Source organism: Serinus canaria, chromosome 9 (assembly GCF_022539315.1).
Source record: "Serinus canaria isolate serCan28SL12 chromosome 9, serCan2020, whole genome shotgun sequence".
In the NCBI taxonomy this organism is placed as follows: Eukaryota; Metazoa; Chordata; class Aves; order Passeriformes; family Fringillidae; genus Serinus; species Serinus canaria.
In genome coordinates, this window is record NC_066323.1 from 22342635 (window position 1) to 22365047 (window position 22413).

At 49.0% G+C, this 22413-nt stretch overlaps 1 protein-coding gene across 1 annotated transcript in view; it reads right to left on the reverse strand.

The window, feature by feature from the left end:
- The window catches only part of ARHGEF4 (Rho guanine nucleotide exchange factor 4), a 192157-nt gene that overhangs the window by 19965 nt on the left and 149779 nt on the right, over window positions 1–22413 (reverse strand). The window contains exons 6-7 of the mRNA XM_050978075.1: window positions 3047–3226; window positions 397–579 (exon numbers count right to left, since the gene is read on the reverse strand). Of these exons, the coding sequence (XP_050834032.1) occupies window positions 397–579; window positions 3047–3226 (363 nt within the window). The remainder of the gene's footprint in view (window positions 1–396; window positions 580–3046; window positions 3227–22413) is intronic.

Genomic DNA, 22413 nt, shown 5'->3' on the forward strand with positions numbered 1-22413 from the left:
TTGACAGTAAAGGATCCAATTGGCTGAGCATCCCCAGTTGTTTTGGTCTGAGCATGGCTTGCCTGAAGGCTGGAGTTGCTGATTATATTACCCCAGAACATATATTAGAGAGGACAGCAGTGCTAGACATTTACTTTTCTCTGGCTTAGGAAATTCAATTAATTCCATTTAATTAGAGCACAAGTGAGTGCTCCAAATGCAGAGGCATTTGGGATTTTTCTGTAATGAATTGTCTTCTGTTTTCTGACCATATCGTGGCATTCAGCAGAACTGATGAAAATCCAGTCTCATGTTCAGAAAAGTTACCTGCTCAGGGTCCCTTTCTGGGCAAGCATGGGACACAGTCCTTTATCCTTCAGAAAAATCCTTACAGTCCCTTTCCCCTTTCTTCCTTACCTCACAAATGTCCTTCAGGTGCTTGATGTAGTCTCTCTCTGTGCTTATGATCTCATTGATGACGTTGGTCCTCATCTGGTCCTTGGTGGTCTGGCCCATCCCAAAGCGCCGGGAATCCTCCTCTCTGCCCCCCTCCACCTTCAGGGGATAATCCTCCATGGGCTCATCCTGGTTCACCCGCAGCTGCAGGCACAAGATGTTCACTGCTCCTACTGCTAAACACCTCTGCCAAGGAAGTGCTGTATGGCAGACACACACTGAGCTGGGGCAAGGTGAGAGGAGGGTGTGTGGATTGCCTGGAAATGTTTTCCCCTCGGGGAGGCTGAGGCCAGACGGTCACTTTGGGGAGGGCACATGGCAGCTGCTCCCACCCTGACATGGGTGGGTTTAGGCAGGCATTTCTACTGGACAGGAATTATATGGAGTCCTTCAGGAATAATGCATATAAAATCAGGACAGAAATGGTTTATGGAGTGAAATTTTCTTAAATATTTGAAGGAACACTTTGGGAGGGAGGGGAGAACCACTAAATGGTTGGGGTTTATCTACTTTATTGTTCTCACACTGTCAGTAACAGATGGCCCCTCAGTATCTGCTTCCCCAGGATTATTTAAAGAGAGTTCATTGCTAAAGTAGAAGCAGATCAGCTGCCCGTAGGCACCGAGGTGGGAAAGCAGGGCAGAGCCAGGCAGGGCGGTGTGGGACTCTCGGTGCCCCATCAGATGGCAGCACAGCCCGGGCACTGGGAGCAGCTCTGCTCTGCCACAGCCCCGAGCTAAAGGGACACCGACTGCGGCTTCCCACCCTGGGCTTCCTTTTCTGGCTCTGCTGAGTGCCCGGGGAATACTCTGCACATGTAGAATCTATCCCAGCAAAGGATAGATTCCCAGCACAGAGAAGGAGGGAAAGTTAGCAAGGTAAACCACACATAATTATGGCAATTTTCAGTACAGGGACACAGAACTGCTTTAAACTTCTAATGTCGTTTCTTCCTGGCTCTATGACTTACCACTTGGTACAAATACACCTCCATACAAAACACAGTGCATACCCTCGCTTGCCAGCACAGGCACAGATTACATTTACTCACTGCTGAAGTTCCATTTACTCATTGCTGAAGCCCTCAAGATGTGCAACCCTGGTTCTCCGTCACTGTGAGCAGGACATCAGCAACTCTTAAACTCAGACCTCGGCCTGAAACTCAAATGTGGACTGACAGAGTCCCTCAGTCTGATCCAAGCCTGCAGACATACCAGCCCTCCCTGCAGTGAGCTTGAGAGCCAGTGGTAATTAGCAGGAAATCTTCAGCTGGATGCTTGAATGAGTGTTGTGATTCCTCTGTTAAAAGAATTTCTTACTCTGCATCCCTAATGCCTAGTGCTAGTCTGCTTTAAGATGACAAGTTTTTGCCAGCCAGGAAATTTCAATTTATCAGTAACACGAAAGAAAAAAAGTTCTGTCTTTTCATTGCAAGAACAAGCAGTGCTGAGGTCTTGGTAATCTTATTTGCAAAACATTCCACTGTTTGTATTAACTATGCAGCTGAGACTGTCTCCTGCAACCTATAACAAAGAGTTTCCAAACAGCCCCGCTTCTGCAAGGACTTCTGCTACAGACACCAGACGACCTCGTGTCACCTCCTTTCATGCTTCACCTGGTGTTGGGTCACTTGTGATCTGAAGTGACCTGGATAAAGAGCTAAAGGGCTGAGAATCTCTGCCCTTAGGCACCTCCCTGCCTTGGCAGCGCTGAGGAGCCTGCCCCGAGGTGATGAGAGCTGTCAGGCACCCACAGCGAGAGTCACAGGCAGGAGAAAGGAAAAAAGCCTAACTCCTCCCAGCGGGACAGCACAGCAGTTACCACCTTCCACATTCCTGCTTCCCCCCTGCTTGCCCTGAGAGTTCAGATGTGTTTCAGAAAGCTCTGCTGGAGATGAAGCCTCTGCAAGGTGCAGTTGGCACTGTCTGGGCTGGTCTGCACAGCTCCTCTGTGTGGGCTTTGAAGCTGGCACCAGGGGACAGCCTTGGCACACGAGCACTGAGTGTCTCACATTGCCCCAGATCACTGCCCAGACATTTCTTGTGCTTTTCTCCTCCATTTTTTAGTGCCTGGCTCACAGTGCCAGCAGCCAGGCACTAAAGTGAGTGAGTCAGCTGGGTTCATCCCTTGGCCGTGGCACTGCACTGGCACCAGCTGCAGAGAGGTGCCTTTGGTGCCACCTCATCTCTATTGTCCAAGTGGACACTGGAGTGAAGAATCCAGGGACCTGCATCAGGGATTCCTCCAGGAGAGCGCTGCTTGCTCCTGGAAGTGGATGCCATGTGCTTGGGCACAAATCAGCCAATGTACAGATGGGTAAGCAGCAGCCAGGCTGCAAACCACCAAAGAGGGCAGCTCCCCAGCTGGCACAGCTCTGCTCCAGTCTGGAGCTGAACCTTTTGCCCTGATTTACTCATGTAGAAGGAGTTATCCACAGTGGTGGCTGCTCAGCCAGGAGGGCACCCTGCACTTGTAGAGGAATACCAACAAGACAATGCTGAACCATCCCTGGCAGTGAAAGTCCTCTGGAGTCACCACAGACCATTAAACCTGGAGAAGAACAAACACCTGCTGCTCATAGAGAGGACACAAAGAAAGATGAAGATCTTACCCGAACAAAGCTGGCTGGAAACCAGCCTTCACTGTCCAGAATCCTGCCCCACCACCACTCCTTGTTGGTGGCATCCATTACTTCGATGACATCTCCAGCCTTGAATCCCAGCTCCTGGTCATCCATGGTGACGTGGTCCCAGAGCGCCTCCGCGTACACCACGCTGCCATCGCTGATGAGCTGTGGGCACAGAGGCACACTGTCAGTCTCTCGTGCCAGCAGCACCCTGGCACAGCCCTGGCACAGCCCTGGCACAGCACTGGCACATGTACTGCAGCCCTGGCACAGCCCTGGCACAGCCCTGCTGCCTCTGTGCCCCATGAGCAATGAGGAGTTGCTGCAAGGCTGGCAGCTACTTTGCCCTCACTTGCATTTCTTCTCCTTGCAGAATTATTGGCTGGAGCTTTGTGCCAGAGGATGAACCTGCATACACAGAAGTTTCATTTTCTTTTAAAACTGATAATGGCCCATTGCATCTTGTGCCCCAAATTTATCTTCAGCTGCTACTGATCCTTACAGTAACAGAGAATCAAGATGATCCACTTACCAGAGTCACCTAAGTACAGAAGAATTATTTTAAAAAAAAATAAGTCTCAAGGAAATTTTATAAGATGCTTAAATTAGAAGGTGTGGCAGGAAAAAAAATCCCTAGTTTTAGCCCAAACTCATTTTCTGTATTACATGAATACTATTCTTAAGGACTGAACTGATATTATCAACAGCATTTATTGAGAATCACTGGCACACACTATGTTTAACACCATAAAAACATAAATTCTGGTATTTCATCCTGCTGGCCTCACCTCAGCCAGCAAACAATGCTGTTTCCCAACAGTGGAAGAGGTTTCAGTTTCCTGGGGAAGCCTATGGTACAAGGGGACTTCTCTCTCCTTCATGAACTGAGAGTTGATGATCTGAAGGGTGGTGATGAACTGAGAGTTGATGATCTGAGAGGTGGTAACTGGATTGAGAATCTAAGGTTCTATTTTGTGTGGTGGTGGAAATTGAGGGGAGGAGGAGGAACATTTTCATTCTGAGTTCTGTGTGTCCATTTTTTCATATTGTAAGTTAATAAAGTTCTTTCCTTTATTCCTAAGCTGGAGCCTGCTTTGCTCTATTTCTGGTCACACCTCACAGCAGCCAAGGGGAGAATATATTTTCATGGGGACACTGGCATTGTGCCAGCATCAAACCATGACAAAGGCTCAGTGGTACCTTGTTTGTGGAGGATGCTCTGGTGCTGCCAGTGCAGCTCTGCTTTGAAAAGCCTTGAAATAAAACCTTGAGCATCAATATTTAGAGACAGCAAAAAGTTCTGGAATGTTCTGCCCAGGGAGGTGGTGGAGTCCCCATCCCTGGGTGTGTTTAACAAAGCCTGGATGTAGCTCTGGGTGCCAGGGTTGAGTTGAGCTGTTGGGGCTGGGGTGGACTCAATGATCTTGAAGGTCTCTCCCAACCTGGTCATTCTGTGATTCTGTGAAAAAGCATCCAGAGGCCTCAGAGCTACTCTGGAATGGGTAGAGCCTGAAGCCTGTAAGGTGGTTAAAAACAGCACTTAAGATGCTTAAAATAAGGAGAGTTGTAAGCAATTATACTGAGGAACAACAGTGATTTACTGCATGCCCCATAGAGGCCCCACTCTAGGAAAAACAGGACCCCCAACAATTAAAAATCCAAACCCAAACCAAAGCCACGTGTCTGGAAACTGCAAGGGGCTCTGAGCTCAGTGATGCCTGGAGCCACTGCTGACCATTCCCACCTCAGCTGTGGCCAGGTAACACCTGGGTGCTGCTGCAGTGGTGGCTCTGTTTCCTGCTGGCCACCACAGCAGGAGTGCCTGATGCCACTGGTTTACCAGGACAGAGTCTCCCTTGGATTTCAACAACCCCAGAGCACACTCACAGAGCTCCCAGGGCCTGAGTGTGCCTGGGACTGCCTGAACACCAAAGGTTTTCCCAAGAAGATGGAGTGCATACTGGAGTTCTGCTAAAAAGCACTTGGCCATTGTGGAGTGGCAGTGAAGGCCTGTTTTTCTCCAGGAAAATGGTGCAATGATGAATTATGGGAAGACAACAGGAAGACAGTATGGGAGGCACACAGGAGAAAGAGAAGCTGTAGGAAAGCCACTGTCCCTGGTAGGTCTCCCAGCAGTGACAGCACAGCACACAGGGCATGGCCACCCATGGCCCTTGGCTGCTCAGTCACCCAGAGCTCTCCCCTGCTCTGGGTCACTGCTGTTGCCTCTCACAAAGGAGAGATGCAGGTTGGAAAAGAACTCAGCACAATCATCAGCTGAGTAAATCAGAAGAGGCTTAACGAGGCATTTGAAAGCAAATTGACATGCAGTCTGCCTTTGGATAGCAAATGGCCCTGCACTGAACCAGAAAGAGCTTAATGCAGTGTTTCCATTCTGACAGAAATAACAGCATGGTGGGGAAGGAGAGGGTGAGAGGTTCCCTATCTGCACAGCCAGGGGAGCCAGAGCTAGGTGGATGCAGTGCACTGCTGCTGTGTGTATCTCTGTGAAAACAGGGGATGGATCCATGTGCCAGCAAAACCAAAATGGTTATGGATGGATTCAAAACAACAGAATGGTCATGTAGGAATTAAAACCTCTCCTCCCCCAAAAGTGGTGGGATCAGCCCAAGTGAAGTGCATCCACTAATGCACACCAACAGCAGGAGCCCAGGGCTATGGTGTGGAAGGAAAACTGGGATACAGCTGCCAGCACAGCAACGTGGTGGGATGGTTCTCACAACTGGAGTGCTGCAGGGGGTGGCCATAAATCCTTCAGAAGGAACAGGCATGGAAGGAACCCTGGATGTAGGGAGTGTTTTGATGATGGTGATGACAGGTTGAGGGTTCCCCTTTCTGCTCTCTGGTGCCCAGTGACAGGACCCCCAGGAATGGCCTGGAGCTGTGGCAGAGCAGGGTTAGGCTGGATATCAGGAAAAGGTTCTTTCCCCAGAGGGTGCTGGGGCACTCAACAGGCTCCCCAGGATCACAGCCCAAGGCTGCCAGAGCTCAAGGAATGTTTGGACAATGCTGTCAAACACAGGGTGGCATTCTAGGGGTGCCTGTGCAGGGCCAGGAGTTGGACTTTGATGGTCCTTGTGTGTCCCTTCCAACTCAGGATACTCTGTGATTCTCTAAATATATTTATCCATGATCTGGAGCAGGGGATTGAGTGCAGCCTCAGTAATTTAGAGGTCTTAGCATTTTAACATAAAGCAGTGACAACTAGAGTAGGGAAGAGTGTGGACGTAAAAGTGTGTTTTTCCAGACTTGGCTGTCAGATTTCAGCTCCAGAAGAGCAGCTGGGCTGTGGTGAGGGCAGTGGGGCCACTCTCACAAAGGGCTCTGCTGCTGCTTTGGGCAATCCATTTGCTCTGGGACTGCAGGGACTGACTGGTGCCTGTGCACACCACAAGTTGAGCCCAGCTCCTCCTGCTGCAGGAAGGGGTCAAGGACATATTTTATGAAAAATCCTTTTATTAGGATCTTTCCTCCTGAGAAGCTGAGAGGCCTCAGAAACAAAATGTGAACAATAATTGCTGTGGAATGCAACAGGTGCATCTGTGATTGGTCTCATCTGGTTGTTTTTAATTAATGGCCAGTCACAGTCCAGCTGTGTTGGACTCTCTGGTCAGTCACAAGATTTTATTATCATTCCATTCCTTTCTATTCCTTGCTACCCTTCTGATGAAATCCCTTCTTCTATTCTTTTAGTAGAGTTTTAGTATAATTTTCTTTGAATATAATATATATCATAAAATAATGAATCAGCCTTCTGAAACACGGAGTCAAGATTCTCATCTCTTCCCTCATCCTGGGACCCCTGTGAACACCAGCACAGGGAGGGAGAGCAGCAACAGGGGGAGGGGGTGGCTGGAGCCAGCTCCTGGCCAGTCCTGTGGAGGGGAGCTGATGAAACACTCAGATCTCACTCTCAGAGCTGGGCACCCACCAGTGACAGCAGCTGTGCCATGCCCTGCTGAGTTACACATCCCTGCAGCAAGGGATGGCTGCTGCTGAGGAAAGGGGCAGAAGCTGCTAAACCTTTAGAAGAGTGGCATCCAGCAGGCTTCTCAACATCCAAACTGTGACCAGCAGATTGAGACCATGGCTCTTTCTCAGACAAAATGCCTTCTCTGTGTACTTAAACACAGCAGCCTGGATCAGTGCTGAGTGTGATGTGCAGGCTGGTACACACTGTGGCCAGGTCCAGAGACAGACCAAGGGACTCCCTCTGGCACTGAGATGCTCACACAAACTGATGATCATCATCACTGGGGATGGGAAGGCATTAATGCCACACAGCACCACACTGTCACATCTTGGTAATGTGCTGAGAAGAAAAGAGAGCAAGCCTGACCCAGCATTCACAGCACAGAGGGCTCACACACTCAGCTCTCACATGGTTCTACTCAGAGTCATTGAAATCCACAGGGCTGAGTAGGGAATCCTCTGCTGGTATTTTAATCCATCCATTAATATTAATACCTTACATTTTCTCTATTCAACAACAGGTATGACTTGCAAAATACAGAAAGTCACAACTGTGGGATCACCAGCCTGGCAAGACACTGCCAGTTGTCAGGCAAAGGAGTAAAAAAATACACCTGAACAACAGGCCAGGATTTGTTTAACTGACAACAAACAGAGTGTTTCTGGGGAAGAATGACCTATAAAGTATAAAATAAAGAGGAAAAATATTTAATCTGTTCATGGGAGTATCTCAATTAATGGAATACAGCAGCACTGCACACACCTCCATGTGCTCAGGCTGACAGGCTCTGCCTGGCCCCCTCCCTGCCCCTGTGCTGGCCCCCAGGGTGGGCAGGGCACTCCTGGGTGCTGAGCAGGGATCAGGGCTCTGCTCCTCTCTGGCCCAGCTCAGGCTGTGCCTTTTGCTGTTATTTCCCACTGTGTGCAGTCCAGCTCCTGGGCAGATAAACAAACACCCATCCCAAGAGCCCCTCTCCCAGGGCAGGTACAGGGGGGTAGCTCAGAGCCAGGACTGGCATTTCCATGGCACAGGAGCACCCAGGGTGCCACAGGACACTGCAGCAAGGAGAGCTGCCCCAGCTGGGGGCACAGCACTGCCCCATCCTCCCCAGGGGCAAGCTGCCACAGGCAAAGAGGAGCAGGGCTCTGTTCCAGAAATGGAGAAAAATCATAGAGAGAGGCTTCATAAAATCAGGCCTGCTCTCCTGGAACCAGTGGTTGGCCTTGTCAAAGCTAGCACTTTGCAAGTTCCCATGTGAAAGCAATCCTGGTGTGAGCAATTCATTAATATAACAAGCTATTCCTGGGTAAAAAACAACTTACACCTGTATAAACTGGTTTTCCACTGTTAGATAGAAAAATGAAAACTGTATTTTACAAACAACTTTTCTGAGAGTTTGAGTGACCAATCAATGCAGGATAACAATAAAGTAACTGGCAAAAAATTAGTGACCAATTGGAGTCCCACACAAGGTCTGTAAAACTGTATAAAAAGGAGATATGTGAATAAAGAATGGCTTTTTCCACCATGAAGAAAATAGAATCCTTGTGTGATTTATTCCCACAGGACTCTCCTAGCCCAGGAAGGATAAAACACACCAGCAAGTTAAAGGGTTTTGGCAAAATGTGCTTGAGGTGGCACCACCAAGCAGCTCTGCAGAGGGAGCTGGGTGGAAGGGGATGCTCACTCCTGCCAAGCACCTCCTCAGCTCAAAGGGCTCAACTCACCACACTTTGATCTTTGCAATTAAAGCAAGGCTTGGAAAACAACAACTAATTTCCATATGAAACAACACTTATGTGCTGGCTTTGTAATGTCAAGGACAACTCAGTACATGCTCTTGAAAAGGCCCAAACAAGTGCAGAGCAGGGAAAAGTTAGAGAATGCAAACAGGCACCCTACAGCTGCTCCTGCAGCTGGCAGTGGGGAAAACAATCAGAAATCAACTTTTTTCTTTGTTTATTAAAACATCTAACTTTGCAGACAGCAGCATTTGCAACCCAAAGGCAGCACCAGCCCAGATGCTTGAGTCTGAAATTCGAGGGCAGCTCTTTGTGTGCCCCAGCCCCAGGCTCCTGCTCCAGCCCTCCCTGCTGCAAGGGGAAGGCACTGGAGCTGCTGCCTTGGAGGGGCTGCCTAGAGCAGAGGCCAGACAAGATCCAGAGGATAAAGTGGGTATTTATTGAAGGCCTTCAACAGCCACACCTTGGGCAGTCACAGCCTCCCAGAGGCTACACCCAAGCTGGACAATGGGCACCAGTTTTTCAGACAATTGTAAGTTTGCTCCATTTACATACCAGGGGTTAATTCTGCAATTACAGCTTCAGCTATTGAATTCATTTACCCCCAGTTTGCTCCTGGGGGTAAATGAATTCACTTTTGTTTATATTTTTGGTGCCTGAGGCTGTGGGGTGTCCTTGGGTCCCAGGCCCAGAGGGATTGTGTGTGTGACCAAACTGTGCAGACAGTAACTAACACTCTGTGTGGAGTTTGGAGTGATGCTCTAATGCAGTACAGGATCTGAAAAATGTAAAAGCTGAAATCCTGAGGCATCAGGGCAGCTCCTCCTGTGACACAGATGGAGGGGAAGATTGATGGATGGCTCCTCTGAGCAGTGTCTACACAGAGGCTGCCAAGGAGGAGACACAGCCAGGGCTGGTGCACAGAGCTGCCCCAAAGGAAGCCCATTCTGTGTGGGCAAACAGACCTGGCACAGCAAGGCCCATGCCATGGGCTTGTTGGCACTGCAGCTCTTGGTCCCTGTCTGTCTCAGGCTGGACACCTTGACACAATTACCTTGTATGTCCTGCTCTTGTTGGGACAGGACCTCCAGGCAATATTAACAGAGATAAAAGATCTCAGCAATTTACAGAAGGAGGGATGAAGATGCCTTCAGGAAATATTTATCTTTGAGCTACTTGTTTCTATTTGAATAACTTTCTCTTGACAATGCCAAGTACACTGGATCATGCAGAGCCAAAAAATAAACCCAGGAGCATCAAAAGAACTGGGGAAAGGGAAGATCAGGGAGAAGGTACCAATAGAATGGAATTTATTTTTCAGCTCTGTGACCCTACAACAGACATGTTCCACAAAGAGCACCTGAACCCAGCCCTTCCTGGTGAGCTCAAATGGTTGCCATGAAGCCTGTGCTCATTGCCTGCTCCCCCTGAACCTGTGTGGACCACACTGAAGCTGAACTGCTGCAGCACACCAAACATTTAAGCCCTGCAGCAGTCCTGACCCCAGAGGCAAAGCCCTCCCACAGCTCCAGTTCCTTCAGCAGTCACTTTGCTTCCAGAGCTTCTCCTCTGCCTCTCTCATAGAAGGTGCAGCAGAGGAGTGAAAAAAAATTACTTACACACATGCCCCAAAGTTGTGCTGCATTCACACAAATACTTCTTTTCTCTGAATATGAGCAGAAGCTAAAGCTGGCCTCTGCCTTGAACTGAACCCATGGGATAGTTTTGAAATTGTCCCAGAATCACAGAATGACCAGGTTGGAAGAGACCTTCAAGGTCATTGAGTCCAACCCAGCCCCAACAGCTCAACTAAACCCTGGCACCCAGAGCCACATCCAGGCTTTGTTAAACACACCCAGGGATGGGGACTCCACCACCTCCCTGGGCAGAACATTCCAGAACTTTATCACTCTTTCTGTGAAAAACTTTTTTCCAATATCCAACCTTAATTCCCTTGGCCCAGCTCGAGGCTGTGTGCTCTGGTTCTGTCAGTTCCTGGAGAGAGAGCCCAGCCCCAGCTGGGCACAGGCACCTTTCAGGAGCTGTGAGAGTGATGGGGACAGCCCTGAGTCTCCTTTTCTCCAGGCTGAGCACCCCCAGCTCCCTCAGGGGCTCCTCTCAGGGTTTGTGTTCCCAGCCCCTCTCCAGCCTGGCTGTCCCCTCTGGATGTGCTCAGTGTCCCAAGGTCCTTCCCAAGCTGAGGGGCCAGGGCTGGGCACAGCTCTCCTGGTGTGCCCTCACCTGTGCCAGGACAGGGGCAGAGTGACCTCCCTGCTCCTGCTGGCCACACCATTCCTGATCCAGGCCAGGATGCCATTGGTGTTTCAGCCACCAGGGCACACTGCTGCCCTGACAGTTTGCTCTTGCTTCCTCTCAAAACTTTTACTTCGCTGTCTAATGATGAGCAACAGAGATTAAATTTATCTCACAGAGGTTCTGTCATCTGAGCACAGCACCGACTCTGAAGGAGTTATCTGGATTGGCTTCTCAGAGCATCTCCCTGGTGGGGAGACAGGCACCCCAGGGAAGGGCTCACCTTCTCAGCACCATGAGCTCACCCAGCCCTGGGGCTTCCTGCCTCCCCTCACTGCCAGGCAGGAATTTGGGCTGGACTTGCTGCTGCCTGCCACAGGGTGCCAGAACCACCAAGCCAGCTGTGCAGGCACAGCAAACACTTCAGTGCTTCCTGCTGCCCCTCTGTCCACACGTGCCAGGGCACCAGGAGCCCTCTGTGCCCGTGTCCCCTCGTGTCCCTGCTCCATTCACAGCCCACACCCTGCCAAGCCATGCCCTTGGCATTTGCTGCCCTTTGCCTGCACTGGAAGCTGCAGATTTTTCAGCAGAGATTTTTGAGACTGATTAAGGGTACTGGAGGACTCTCAGGCATTCACCAAGCACTGCAGATCTCCATTCAAAATATTTTAATTTGACAGTGATTCTCCTTAACAAATCTAAAATGTCAGTCAACAAAGATCTTAATCCAGCTAAGTGTGCTACACTGATATTGCAGAGTGCTGCTTTTTTAATCAGTGCCTGTAGTTAAACTCCTCATGTGACATCCACTACAGCTGCCTCCATTTACCAAACATTCAACATTTGTCATCACATTTATTTGGTAAGAACTATTTTCCACAAAACCATTATGACTGGCATTAATTACATTATTCCCTTTTATTGATATCATCTGAGTCCTGATTCCCCCTCAGAAGTGATTTAAACAGATGGGAGGAGGAGGAGGGTCCCCCCTGCAGCAGGCAAGGAGAGGCTGTGAAATCTGCAGGGGCAGGGAAGCAGCCTTGAGGGGAGTGCAGGGGGCAGAGCTGAGCTTGGTGCTGAGTGACCCAGTGAGTGAAGAGCTTGGCCTGAGAAAGCCTGCCAGGGGTGCACATCCCCTGGGTGCCATGAAATGGGATCCTTCAGACCCCAGAGTGATGCAAGAACCTCCCAGTTCTCACCTGAAATGGGGGAGCTGATTATTGAAACACAAATGAAAACAACCTGAAAAATGCTTTCAACCATTTTGCTTTTGGCTGAAATAACTCAGGAAAGCCCTTATGAAGGAGAGGGGACAGTCACCTGCAGCTGAGGAGGACACCCATATTGTATTTGCAGAGAATGATGAATCTGACTCCATGATCTCAGAAGGCTCTTTATGATATTATAATGATACTATATTATATTAAAGAATTCTAAACTACACTAAAGAATACAGAAAGGCTACTCACAGAATGCTAAAAAGATAATAATGAAAACTCCTGACCCTCTCCAGAGTCTGACACAGCCTGGCCCTGAGTGGCCAAAGAGTGAAAACAACTCCCAGCAGAATGCAATGGAACAATCACCTGGGGGTGAACAATCTCCAAACACATTCCACATGGGCACAGCACAGGAGAAGCAAATGAGATCAGAATTGTTTTCCTTTTCTCTGAGGCTTCTCAGCTTCCCAGGAGAGAAATCCTGGGTGAAGGGATTTTATCAGAGAATGTGAATGCCACCCACCTAAATCACCTTGACCCTGGCAGTGCCCCCAGGACTCCACCCATCACTCTCCCATGGCCTGCTAATTTGGGGCACTAAGATCCCTCAGGTTTGGCATAAAGAAAAACCAGGAGCAAAGCCCTTCTCAACCTGCAACAGCTTCTGTGTGTGTCACATTTGATAGCTGCACACTGCAGGAGCTGGTAACTTGCACAGGCAGTAAGGCTGAAAAGCAGCTTCCATTTTAACCTGTCAAACAAATTTCCAGAGGACATTTGTTGAAAATTCTGTATATAACACATTTACTTGCTGGTATAAGTGAAATGTATTTTCACTCTTTCTAAAGGAGTAGGTACAACGCTGAGTGACAGGGTGACAAAATGGCAACAGAAATTCAAATGTAACACCAACAACATCAAACACAAGTGGCTGACTAAATGAGCTGCTCCTCAGGAAGGTCTTTGCAGACCCATTTAGGAAAACATCAGCCCTCTCCATCAGGGTCAGAAGCCCAAATATCAGGAATGACTCAGAAAGAGAGAGGAGAAGCAGGCAAGGCACAAAGAGCAGCAGGAATCAAAGGTGGGAAGGGTTTCTAGGCCAGCCCAAGCTAACAGACCTTGAAGCTGCAACAGAGACAGGTGGATGGAGGGTGGCCATGAGCTGAAGGCTCACAAAAAGGTTATTTCTAATCCAGGCTGCTGGGTGCCCAGTGAAACCATCAGGCAAGAAGCTGGGGACAAATGCAAGACCTTTTCCCTGTGGTGCATAATAAAGCTGTGCCACTGGAAGCCCCACAGCCCAAAGCTGTGATTTTAAAAAATATTATAGAGGTGATTTTAAAAAAGATTAAGTACATGTAAGTCCTTCAAGAACATTGAAACACATCCTGTCTGGATACAGCCAAGGACCTGAAAGATCCCTGGGAAGGCACACAAGGCAAAGAGCCAGGCCATGCCCAAGTCACAGGTATAAAAGTGTCACTGTCCCCACAGACCTGGGCATTAGGGTGGCAACATTTATCTCACAGAGCATTAGGGCTTGAGGGGAAAGCACAGAAGGAAGGAAATGCTGATTATCTGTATTACCCACAGACACTTCTTAAAACCAGCGAGCCCTAGAAGTGCTAAGCTGGCAGGCATGGCTCCATCCCACCAGGAGCAGCAGCACTGGCACTCAGGTGGAAAATCAGCAGCTGCCAGCACAGTAATTACAGGGACATTAGGATGTCCCCTGGGGCAGGGCTGCTTGTCTCCTGGCTGGGACTCCTCAGCATTTCATACATCCACCAGAGCAGATCCCACACTCTCAGCAGCAGCCCTCACCAGGGACACACATCTGGAGCAGCCATCCCTCCCTACACATGGATGTCTGACTGCTGGCATGTTTTTCTTTCCTCCAGAAAGGAGGATGAAAGTGGAGCCAGGGAAACCTGGCTGTCCAGGGATAGAAAGAGTCCCTGAGCACAGGTCACAGGAGCAGGCACGTGCCACATCCTCACTCAAAGTGTCCAAAAAACCCTCTGCAATTAAGAGCCCAAAGGACCTCAAAACCTCCTTAAAGACACAAAACTTAAGTCATTCCAAAGCTCTAAATCAGCTTAAACAGCTTAAACCCATCTAAGGCCCTACAGTGTTTTAAGCATTTTAAACCCATCTAAAGCCTTAAAGTGGCTTAAGGAGCTTGAAATACTCTAAGGTTTAAAAGTGGTTTAAGATCTCTAACTTTTGGCTCAGGGACTCCCTTCCCTGCCCTCCCTCCCCAGTTACCCCAGTGCTGCCAGAACAGCACCTGGAAACTGTCCAGGTACCATTCTCCTGCTTTCCTTGGTTTCAAAGACTGGAGAGGTGCAAGGCCTGGGGTTGAACTCTCAGGTTGGAACAAGACTCTGACCTAGGGCTCACACATCTACAAAGTTTGCAGCTTCTGGTTCCACTTTGGCTGTAGATGAAAACTGTGTCAGACTGCCTGACTCCCCACTTGACCTCACCAAGAGTTTTGAAGTCTGCACTCACTGCAGAGGATTGCTACCACAATTTTTTACATTTTCTGATGCCCTGATTTTAACTGTGCATCCTGGGAATGGAAATGGCCCAGAATGTTTCTGTTTGGTTGTTCACACATTTAAGAGTGATTGCTGTTGCATCTTCTTTACACTGCATTTCTCAGACACCCAAGTAGAAACTATTTTAATCAGAATATTGTATTTAATGCTACATAAACACATTTCTCTGTCACTTATGCTTTCCCCATTCTCCTCTTGCTGCAGGACTGCCCTTCCTCCATGCACTCCCACCAGCACATTCCCCTGGGATATTTCCTCTCCTTTTCCCTCTCTGCAGGACAGCTCCTGCTTCCATCACTTCTCTCATGACTTAATTTTGGATTTTTATCCATCTACCTCCACTTTTCCTTTCTCTTTCCTCATTATTTCTTTGCACAAATGAGGAATACACTCCACAGATCCCTCAGGATAATGTATCCAAAGCAGTTCAGCTGTAGCTATGCTGCCACACAGATTTATTGAGAATAAATGCTGCACCCTGGCCCCTTGAAAAAGGAAAGGAGAAGAAACCATGCAGGTCACAGGCTCTCTGCCTGCTGATGACTCTTCCCCCAAAAGATACAGCAAATTATGGAATCACTTATAGCTTGAAGGCAAATTAATCTTAATTTGTTTTACAAATAAGGTTAAAGAAAACATTTAAAAGCAGATACAAATTGCATTGCTAACAAACCCATCTGAATCATCCAAGCAGCAGCACCAAGCCCCAAACAGAGTTCATGGCTTTCCTTTTCATGTGTGTGCACGAGTTAATTGCAATGGAGCACACTGCAAAAAACATGCTGAAATCATTTTTATGGCTCCTGTCTCCTGTGAAAACATCTCCCTTGCATTAAACTGTGCCAAAGCCTGTACAGCACTGGCAGGTGCTGGCAGGAGTGCTGGCCCAACACAGATTGTTTATCAATTTCCATGACGTGGCTCTATGTTCTCCCTGCCTCAAAGCACCAAGCACAGTCCAGTAGCCATTTCCCTTCTTCACTTTTTCCTGAGACAGAAAGGTTTTGGTGACATAAAATTTATAACTTCTACCACTGCCACCACCACCCATGCCCTGTCTGGTGATTTCTTTCCCATGGTACACACACTGTGCTGGATCCTTTCTTCACAGAACTAAGAACTGATGTTTGTCCTATTGTTTGAAAATGGGGCAGAGGAAAATCTGAATAACAGACAGAGGAGAAGAACAACACCAAAAAAAAGACCTTGATAATGTCTCACTGTCAGGTAAAGGAGGCTGCCTAAGCCTTTGTTTTTGCTTACTATATGTAAATATAAAAATGAGTCATTTCTTTGGTGTTCCTGCAGAAGGTTCTTCAAGTTATGTATCCTAGAAAAAAACCCAAAAAAACACCTTTTCCTATTGGAAGTGTCCTGTGCTAGGTAAAGGAGACATTCAGGAAGCAGCAGCTTGCTGGGATCTTCTGAGGCCCTGTGCTATTCTGCTTTTGAATATACCCATTTTCTTCATTTGTCTCACATCCACATCATCTGCATGAGGAGATTTAATGGCCTGAACAAAGCTAAGGCCTCGAACCAAAATCACATTTTTGTTTTCAAGACCACATTGCAAACAAGTCCTCTAGCTACAGGAGACCAAAGCAGCTGCTGCTCCTCCTGCAGGGCACACCTTTGGTCCAAGTGGGAAATGCCACAGCTCCTGGTGTGCACCAGTGCTCATTCCTGTCACCCTGACTCCCTGCACAACCCTCCCACGGTGGCCTTTTGTCACTGACATATTTTATCCCTTTGCCAGGATTTCTTCTCCTGGGAAGCTGGGAAGCCTCAGCTTCTCCCTGTTTTGCTCCTCTGGAATGTGATTTGGAGAATTGTTTCCCCAGCATGTGAATTGTTTTAAATTAATGGCCAATCACAGCCAGCTGTGTGGGACTCTGGTCAGTCACAGCAATTTATTATTCATTCCTTTTTCCTCTCTAGCTTTCTGATGTCTCCTTTCTCTTTCTTTAGTGTAGTTTTAGTATATCACTTTCTTTTAATATAATATATAGAATAGAATAATAAATCAGCCTTCTGAAACATGGAGCCAAGATTCTCATCTCTTCCCTCATCCTGGGCACCCTCAAACACCACCACAGCCTTCAGTGCAGGTAGGAAATCCTACACCTCATTCCTGTGCTCATTCCTGTCACTCCCTGCACAGCCCTGACCCCCAGAATCATGCCTGGAGTGATCCTGGCCATGGCTTTCCAGCAGGACAAAGTGGTTTTGCAGAGGCAGCTCAGTTTCAGCTGAGCACGTTCTGGCAGGACAGGCAGTGATGGGCTCCTGCCATTCCCAGCACTCCTCTCTTGGCATCCAGGGCAGATCTTCTCACTCTGTAATTAGATTATGCTTATTATAACAAGTGCTGGCTCCTGGGCACTACAGGTGTGAACTGGGATGCTAAAAATACCAAGCCATGACTCCTCAGCAGCCTGTCTTTCCCTAATCTCCTGCTGGAGCCATTTCATCTGCTGAGGTGAGGAAAGCTGAGTTGGGCTGCTGAGAGATCCCCCTGGAGCTGCTTGGATTCACCCAAGGCCTAGATCCAGTGTTTTTATTTCCATTTAACATTTTCTACAGCACTGCAGATACCCAACAGGCTGGGAAGGGACCAGATCATGGCTGAGAACAGCACAGACAGTGGAGCTCTGCTGTGCCTGTGGAGCTTGGAGCTGCAACACACTCAGGCACTGAGTACTACAAACCAGCCCAGCTCAGCAGAGACAGCAACTGATCCCATTCCTGAGCTGATATCCCAAACAGACACTGGACAAGCACAAGGTTCCCAGCTGTGGGCCTGTGTCACCTTGGCTTTGGCCAGCCCTGGGCAGCAGGGGCTGCAGGAAGGACAGATCAGCCCTTGTTCCCCCAGCTGGGGGAGGCTCTACCTGCTCTGCCACCAAGGGACAGCAGAGATTCAGGTGTGCAGAGTGAAAGTGCTGCTCTCTGGAGGGGGAAGCACACCAGGAGGGCTGGGCTAGGATCTCTCTCCAGGGAGGGAGAAGGGGAAGACAGGGCAGGACCTGTGTGCTGCAGCAGGATGGGTGGGAGCAGAGCCCAGTACCCCTTGCTCCAGAGGGGCCAGGTCTCCTGGGTAGGTGCAAGGGAGAGCAAACTGCCCAGTTTTCCTTTCTGTGGTCCTTCACACCTGGCTGACTCCTCTGCTGAAAGGCTGACCAACACCCTCTTGGTACTCTGGGAGACTTTTTTCTTTTAGCACCTCCGACCTCCAACCAAATGTGAGCTATCACATTTATCAATATAAATGTAGAAAGCTTGCATGCACATAACAGGACAGGGAAAGCCACTGTGGTGTGAGACAGGTCCACAGCACCTCTCTGAGTTCCAATTCTGCCACTGCCAAATGCAGACACAGAGTGGGTGCACTGCATGTGACACCAAGAGTCAGGCCTGGAGTAATCCTGGCCAAAGAACACATACAAAGGTTCATATAAGACACAATTTTATTCCAGTTTGCAGCACACTCTGTAGTTAACAAGGCCAGTGACAGCATCAATAACAAGTACTCTCCCTCTAGAAATCTTTCTTAAACCTGTGTAATGTGGCCTCTTTTGTTGTGCGTTAATTTTTTTTATTTTCTTTTAAATCAAAAGACTGGAAGGAGTAATTATAAGTAATTGTTGATGTTATCATCCTAAATGCTTACTGTGTTTCTTATCTGGCCAGCTCATGCCTTGGATTCCAAGAATAAATCACAAAGACAGCAGATACCACATATCACCACAGAAATGAGTTTAGCCTGGGAGAACAAATTAAGCAAAGATACAATCTAAAGCCCAGATCTCCCTTTGGAAATCATGTCTTGGTCTCCTCCTGTTCATAGATGCTCTTTACTCTCTCAAAGCAGAGCAGAAGCAGTGCTCTTGCCTGGTAAATGTTCTGGTGAACTTGTCCCATGCAGGGGGCACGTCCCTGTCCCTGCAGGACTCAGGGCACATCCCTGTCCCTGTCCCTGTCTCACAGGGCATGGGAAGAGTGCAGCCACAGCCTCACTCTGCACCCAGGGATGGAGGAGGAAGAAGGAGGAAGAAGGAGGAAGAAGGAGGAAGAAGGAGGAAGAAGGAGGAAGAAGGAGGAAGAAGGTGTCTAGTGGCCACACAAGGGCCTGGCTGCCATGCCCTGCTGCACAGCAGCAGCAGGGGGCACAGGGAGCAGGGGGCACAGGGCTCCCCAGCTGCCTTGCCCCCCTGCCCTGGCAGTGCTGTTCCCTCCTGGGGTGTGGCCCCAGTGCCAGGGCAGGGCCTGGTGTTCAGGGAAGGCAATCCCAGCCCTTCTGCAGAGCTCTCCTGGCAAATAAGTGCACTGAGAGCAAATTAGAAAACCCACCAGAAATGTCAGAGCCTCCTCCCTCCCTCCCTCCCCCCAGAGCTCTCCTTCCCCACTGTCCCTCTACCACCACCTACACTCCTGCACAGGATTCAGGGGTCCTTCACCAGCTCTGTTTTTCCTGGGCTTTATTGGCCATTGCAGCTTCTTCACCCAACATGTGAATGAGTCACAACTAACACCAGGCTGATGAACCCTTCCTGGTCAACTGCAGCTTCCAGCTGAATGGATCCAGCTGTAGGGGAAGCTGAGGGAGGAGGAAAACACTGATGTCCCCAGAACAACACTTGGCACAGATACTTCAGCACTGGTCAGGTATCAAGAATCTAGACAAGCATTGGAAAGAGGAAATTAAAATTCACCCAACATGAAGTGGAAAATGTTCCTAGGCTCATAGCAACCCAAGCTAACACCTGTGGCAGCAGCACTGGAACACATATTTCCAAAGGTTCTCTGTAATCTTGATATTTTTATGATCAGAATTTTTAAATGCAAGACAAATTGTACTTTTTTTTTTTTGCTCCCAACTGTTCTGGTACAAAACTGTCCTAAGCAAGAATAATGCAAATTGCCCCAAGCAGGGAAGGGAAAGGCAATTTCACCAGAGGGCACATTACCCTTTCCTATAACATCCTTTTCTTCCTGCACTCCCCAGAGCCCTTGAAAGAATCAATTCTTCCCTTTAGTTCTCTAGCAGGTCTTCTGCTGCTGGGGAAAGCTGGGGCACCTGCCATCAGCAACTGCAATGCTTCCTGCAGGAAGCAGCATGGCAGCCCTTCACCCCAGAGGCACCAATTGCCCAAACTCACATTTCCATTCCAAGGCCTTCCCAGGTTTGATATTCCCAACCCAGCAGAGCCCTGCAGCAGGAATAAGGCATCCCCAGACTGAGCAGGCAGCAGTAGCACAGGGTGAATTACTCCATCACCACAAGACCAGCTCTGTGCTAACCAATTTTACAGGACACTTCATAAAAAGAAGTTCCTGAAGAACTTCCCTGAAGTCCCTTCCTAGGCAGAGTGGAACAGGAAGTGACAGCCTCCAGTTCAGTGCCAGAAGCCACCCAAGGAACATTTCAGGGCCATGGCACTGAGCTGAACAAGAGCACGAGTCACTTGGTGAATGCAGGCTCAGCCTAGGCTGGCAGACACGTGTGCTCAGCTTCTCAGCTGCCCCACTGAGCCCAGCCCTGGGATTATGAATGGAGCCCATCTCCAGCTCCTCCTCAGAGCCACACAGGCCTGCAAGCCCTGTGAATACCTGCTCTTCTCATCTGACAGCAGGGGGTTTGCAGTATTTTGGGATACAGAGCAGGCACAAGAGCACTAACTGGCAGTCCAAGCTCGGTGCAGGGGCAGCCATGCTGCTGAGGCCTCTCACTGCTCCCACTGACAAAGGGTGGGAGCTTCTGAACCTGCAGCACTTTCAGAAGCTGCTCAAACCTTGTACAGGATTTGCCCCCATAGGCAGCTGCCCAGAGCCTTCTGTCACTGACACCTATGAGCCCAAAGCTGCACTTTGGTCTCTCATGTGCCATTTGAAGACTGAGGCATACATTCCCATCACTCACTTGGCCTTTCCAGGAAACAATCCTTTCTCCACATTATGCCATTCCATTCTGATTCCAGCTGAAACTAAGACCTCAGTAAAGTTTAGAGGCAAGAGAAAACAGATTTGTTTGAAAGCCAAGTTGTGAGCTGTAGTTAGCTTTTGTTTTTTTTTTTTTTTTAATAGTGACTTCAGAAAATGACACAGACTGGATGGCTTTGGTGGCTGTTATCACAATGGCTAGATAATAGAATTTATAGCCTTGTTTGAGATTTTTAGTAATTCAAAACTGTTCATCTGCATAAGAGACTCCCAGAGAGTTGCAGGGGGCTGGGGCCTGCTGCTGCCCCACACCCAGAGCTACAAGAGAGGGTTCTCTCTTGGGGAAAAGATGTTCTGCACCTCAGGTGTGACAGAAAGGAGCTCCACAGGTACAAATTCCATTCTCTGTGTGCTGAAGGGACGTGGTTTTGTACGACACTAATGTATTACACAATCACATAAATAACTGACACAGAGTACATCACTCATGGTGACAGAGACAACACCACCATCCAGCCTTTCTCAACACCAGATCAGACTCCGGGAGCCATAAATATTCAGCTCTGAAAGAACTGCAGTAGCCTTAACCATTAGTGCCAGCAAACACACTGCCCTTGTGAAAGCTGCACTTAAATTGCAGATTACCTAACACACAAAATGAAGGATCCTGCTGAATTTCAAGGGCTTGCATCTTTTGCAATCTTCTGCACAAAAGCAAGCAGTGTCATTGAGAACAGTGCACCGTGCCTTCCTCTCCAGTCTGTCTTCCTCCAGGGATGGGTCTCCTCCATCACCACCAAGCCGAGGGTTGCTCCACTGGGGTGCCAGCGCCAGTGTGGACGTGCTGTGATGGGCAGGGTGCTGGGAACATCACAGAGGTGAGCAGGCCTGTGTGGGGCAGGCTGCCTCGCTTCTCTTCCCTCCTAGCCTTCCACAGGAGCTCTCCTGGAGCTGCTGCCCCAGCCCGTGGGGACCCAGTGGCCTGCAGCCAGTGTCCTGTGCCGTGGCTGTGCCAGCCATTTTGATACATACAGCTGATAAGCACTGAGGTATCATCAAGGAGATGGGATTAAAGCCAACAAAACCCTTCTTCCACACTGCTGCAGCGATTATTCAGCCTGAATTCCTGATGGACTCTATTAATCAATCTCTTTGGCTAATTGGGCATTACTCATGGCACAGCACAGCGCGGCGCTCACAGTGACAGAGCAGCGGAGGCGTTCCAGGCTTCAGCTTTTCCAGCAGGTGTTTACACGGAGCTGGTCCTTGTGCAAGGGCTCCTTGCAGGATGGCTGTCCCTCTGCAAACAAGGCAGCACCACTTCGGCCTCCTCAGGGCTCACAAGTGCTACGTGCAGGCACGGAGTCGGCATGGCCAGGAATCAAGGCTGATTAGTGCCACGGAGAGGTTATGATTAAGCAAGTTGGCTCTGTTAGCTCTCTGCCTTTCTCTTGTTTACCTGGGATCCAAAGCGCAAGGCACAAGTGATGACAGGAGGAGAGTGAGGGGAGCGGGGTGGGGAAGGAGCTGATGATTAAAAAACACGGGAGGAATACTCTGAGACACACAGTCACCGTAACAGCAGACAAGCAGACCAGAGGCAGACAACGATAAGCTGACCTGCTGATTTGTT